At 40.0% G+C, this 4,688-nt stretch overlaps 1 protein-coding gene across 1 annotated transcript; it reads right to left on the reverse strand.

Annotated features, from left to right (window-relative positions):
- Window positions 1-2,370: 2,370 nt before the first annotated feature.
- Window positions 2,371-4,680, reverse strand: LOC116356367 (collagen alpha-3(VI) chain-like). The gene is made up of 3 exons (XM_031802051.1): window positions 3,962-4,680; window positions 3,222-3,824; window positions 2,371-2,996 (listed from the first exon to the last, which is right to left on the reverse strand). Exons 1-3 carry the CDS (start codon window positions 4,668-4,670, stop codon window positions 2,371-2,373), a joined length of 1,938 nt encoding a protein of 645 aa, XP_031657911.1. The 5' UTR covers window positions 4,671-4,680.
- Between the last annotated feature and the right edge of the window lie 8 nt (window positions 4,681-4,688).

Here is a 4,688-nt window from a genome sequence, read left to right on the forward strand (position 1 = left end):
TGGAGGGCTGTGCCAGTATATTGAGGCCTCCCGCCTTTTGGTCTTAGATTTCTGACTGCTGTAAGCACATCATCTCTTGTCTTGTAAGAATTCAGGTTAAAGTTCACTGCTGCACTGTTGCTGTACTGCACAACAGCAACTTGATCTTTTCCTTGGTCCACATCAAACTTTTCCACCACTTTCGCAACAAACTCTCGTATTTCTGTGAATCTGCTCCTAACATCATCAGATCCATCAAGGAGGAAAACAATGTCTCTTTTCACACTGGTGCCTTGAACTAGAATGAAAATGAACCTAAATCAGCAAATTGTGCACAGTACATAATATACATTTCATGCTACAGTATAAGCTACATACTATATTTTGAAAATGATTGAAAAACAACTTATTTTATAAATGTTTTCAAAGATATTGCTTGATATTGTACTCTGTTTCACTTACCTAAGCCTGGTCTTGCTGCATCTTTGTGAGAGACAATTGCTGAGAGTAACTGTTGTCTAACAAGAGAGAGGTCAGAAAACTCTCTGAGAAGATATGCCTGATTAGGACTGTACGCAATTCTCTGCATCTCCGCTCCATCTGCGTCTTTGACCCCAACAGTCAAAAGCACAATCCCATCTGCCTTCAGACTCTCAGATGGAACCAGAACATCATCCTGAGATTTCTCCCCACTTAGCAGTATCAGGATCTGAGGAATGCCCTCTTGGAGTCTGCTTCCAGAGGAGGCAGTAAATATATTGTTTTTAACAAAATCAAGAGCTTCCCCAGTCTTGAGGGACCTTCCTCCTTCAATATTGATATTGCGTACTTTTGCCACGATATCACTCTTAGATGAGTATGTGTTCAATAGGAAATTAGTGGTGGGTTTGTCACTGTACTGGATCACAGCAACATGTGTTTTGTCAGGCCCAATTTCGAGATGTTCAACAAATTGTCCAAGAAAATCACGTATTGATTGGACACTTTCTCGCATCTTATCAGATCCATCCAGTAAAAATACAACATCGACCCCATCCACCAACTGGATATCTGATGTCAACAAAGTTGAATTGTCTAAAATGAGCAAAAATAATAATTAGGTCCATATATACTGCACATCTGTTCTGAAATCAAATCGTTTTGTATTCAATAGTATGTCAATGCTGCTCTCTAATACTGTGATTTAGAATACATTCTCAGTAAACTACTGTAAATGTATTACAATCTTTGATTTAAAAAGCCTTAAGTGACAGTGAAATATACACTACCGTTCAAAAGTTTGTGGTCAATTATAAATATCCTTGTTTTTGAAATAAAAGCACAATTTTTGTCCATTAAAATAACATCAAATTGATCAGAAATACAGTGTAGACTTTGTTAATGTTTAAATGACAATTGTAGCAGGAAATGGCAGTGTAGCCTAGTGGTTAGAGCGTTGGGCTAGTAACCGGAAGGTTGCAAGTTCAAATCCCCAAGCTGACAAGGTACAAATCTGTTGTTCTACCCCTGAACAGGCAGTTAACCCACTGTTCCTAGGCTGTCATTGAAAATAAGAATTTGTTCTTAACTGACTTGCCTGGTTAAATAAAGGTAATAAAAGAAAATAGGCCTACAGTGGCCCATTATCAGCAACCTTCACTCCTGTGTTCCAATGGCACATTGTGATAGCTAATCCAAGTTCATTGTATTAAAAGGCTAATTGATCATTAGAAAACCCTTTTGCAATTATGTTAGCACAGCTGAATATTGTTCTGCTGATTAAAGAAGCAATTACAACTGGCCTTCCTTAGACTAGTTGAGTATCTGGAGCATCAGCATTTGTGGGTTTGAGTACAGGCTCAAAATGGCTAGAAACAAAGACCTTTCTTCTGATACTCATCAGTCTATTCTTGTTCTGAGAAATGAAGGCTATTCCATGTGAGAAATTGCCAATTGGTACAATGCTGTGTACTACTCCCTTCACAGAACAGCACAAACTGGCTATAACCAGAATAGAAAGAGAAGTGGGAGGCCCTGGGGCACAACTGAGCAAGAGGACAAGTACATTAGAGTGTCTAGAAGGCCAGCATCCCAGGGTCGCCTCGTCACTGTTGACATTGAGACTGGTGTTTTGCGGGTACTATTAAATGAAGCTGCCAGTTGAGGACTTGTGAGGCATCTGTTTCTCAAACTAGACACTCTAATTGTCCTCTTGCTCAGTTGTGCCCCGGGGCCTCCCACTCCTCTTTCTCTTCTGGATAGAGACAGTTTGCACTTGGATTAGCTAACACAATGTGCAGGAGTGATGGTTGCTTATAATGGGCTTTACAATGTCTACACTGTATTTCTGATCAATTATATGTTATTTTAATGGGGAAATGTTTTTCTTTCAAAAACAAGGACATTTCTAACTTACTCCAAACTTGAACGGTAGCGTATCTTAATAATCTTACCAATGACAGTTGAAATTTCAGGTGTTTCCTTAACACCACTCATTACAGCAGCCACGGAAGAGTGTATCCCGTCAAGCTTGTTAAAATTGGCAACAGAAAAAGAGTGTGCTGGTGTAAAAGATATGCTTTGTAACTCCAATGTATCAGCATTCCTTGTTCCGAAGCTAAATGTTCTTACTCCATCCCCTCTCAATGACTGCGCAGGTCCCCTTAAGTCATTACTAGATCTCCCACCACTGAAAACAAATAGATATTGAGGCACACCCTCTGCACGTCTGCCTCCAGCTGAAGCAGTAAAGACAGTGTCTCTCACAAACTGCAGTGCTGTGCCAGTGTTGAGGAGTCTTCCAACTTTGTGCCTCATGGATCTTATTGAATTAAGCACATCATTTTTAGAAGAGTATGAATTCAGATAGAAATTGGGTGTGGCATCCCGACTGTACTGAACAAGGGCCACCCGGTCGCCATTTTCCTCCACATTCAGACTCTCCACTACTTTCTCTGCAAAGCGGCGAATCCCAGCAAAGCCAGTTCTAGAGTCATCAGATCCGTCAATGAGAAATACAACATCCTTTTTGTCAGATTCTGAAATGAAGATAAAGAATGGTTGCAGAGAGAAAGGAAAGCCACTTTTCTGAGACGGCACAGAAGCAAGGTCATTGCTAGCATAACCTTATTCTTTTAAGGAGAAACACCTTAGACACACATCTATATTTTCCTCAAAGGACATGTAATAACATAGATAAGATCCTTTACCAGAACACAGAGAACACATGCCACTACAGAAAAATAGAAATAGCTACAGCTTACCAAAATGCATGGTAGGGACAGTTGGCACTAGTTGATGGGATGCTTCTGTTAACAATGACAACAATTCTCCCTGAATTGTGGGAAGGTCTTCGAAATCAGTAATAGAAAGGGCGTAATTAGGTTCATGAGATATCGTTTGTAGTTCAAGGGTGTCGGCATCTCCTGTGCCAATACAAATTGAAATGACTCCCATTTCTTTGAGCTTTGTGACAGGGGTTCTGATATCATCTCTCGATCTTCCACCACTCAGCAGTATCAGTATCTGTGGAACACCTTGCAGGCTTCTACTTCCATTGGAGGCAGTAAAGACATTGCCCCTCACGTACTGGAGAGCTGTTCCAGTATTTAGAGGACTTCCTCCTTTGTGCCTCAGACCTCTTACGGCATCAAGAACAGAATCTTTTTTTGAATGCATACCCAACTTGAAATTGACCTCTGCTGTGTCACTGTATTGAACCACAGACACATGATCTTTGTTCCCATCTACATTGAGTTTTTCCACAACTCTCTGAATAAAGTCTTGAATATCTGTAAATCTTCTTCGGGAATCATCAGAACCATCAAGTAAAAATACAATGTCCCTCCTGGTATCATTTGATGCATCTATAAGCATTTACAAAATTGGTTAATAACATTTTGCATATACATTTAGGCAATTCAATAAACTTTTAAATTAAATACATCAATATTATACTAACTGAATTGACCAACTACAGCATAACTGATGATTGCAGTCTTACCTATTAATGTTGTTGGCAAGTTAGTAGCGGTCATTTCAACTCTCTCAACAGCAGATACTACTTGCTGTTGAATGTTTGGGAGATCGTTGTAATGTGTAGCAGAGAAAGCATAGCTAGGTTCATATGAAATTGTTTGAAGCTCAAGTATATCGGCATTCCTCATTCCAACCACTATTGCCATGACACCAATTTCTTTCAAGTTTGTAACTGCATTTCTAACATCATCATTGGACCTTCCCCCACTCAATAGAACCAGAATTTGAGGGATGCCCTCTTGGCGTCTGCTTCCGGAGGAGGCAATAAAGACATTGTCCCTGACATACTGGAGAGCGGCCCCAGTGTTGAGGGGTCTCCCTCCTTTGTGCCTCAGGCCTCTTACAGTGTCAACAACATCTTCCTTTGTTGTGTAAGTATTCAGATAGAATTGGGCCTCTGGTTCTCTGCTGTACTGGACAACAGAGACTCGATCTTTGTTCTCCTCCACAGTGAGTTTCTCCACTAGTCTTTGCACAAAGTCACGCATAGCCTCAAATCCATTTAGAGTTTCATCAGAGCCATCCAGTAAAAAAACAACATCCCGTTGTTTGGATTCAGTTTTATCTAGAGATTCATATGAATGAAATGTCATTTGCAGGTAAAATGATAAAGAAAGATCATGGAAATGTATATTTGTGACTAGAAAGTGATAGCTACATTTTTCACCAGGCATGCTTAAAATAGTATCATG

This window comes from Oncorhynchus kisutch, linkage group LG2 (genome assembly GCF_002021735.2).
Source record: "Oncorhynchus kisutch isolate 150728-3 linkage group LG2, Okis_V2, whole genome shotgun sequence".
In the NCBI taxonomy this organism is placed as follows: domain Eukaryota; kingdom Metazoa; phylum Chordata; class Actinopteri; order Salmoniformes; family Salmonidae; genus Oncorhynchus; species Oncorhynchus kisutch.

What these genes read in the sequence shown, in the direction of transcription:
- LOC116356367 (XM_031802051.1), bottom strand. Translation starts at nt 4,670, where the DNA reads ATGCCTGGTGAAAAATGTAGCTATCACTTTCTAGTCACAAATATACAT. An exon ending in CTTGCCAACAACATTAATAG is followed by an intron (nt 3,825 to 3,961) that starts GTAAGACTGCAA and finishes AAATGCTTATAG; the next exon opens with ATGCATCAAATGATACCAGG. An exon ending in TGTCCCTACCATGCATTTTG is followed by an intron (nt 2,997 to 3,221) that starts GTAAGCTGTAGC and finishes TCTTCATTTCAG; the next exon opens with AATCTGACAAAAAGGATGTT.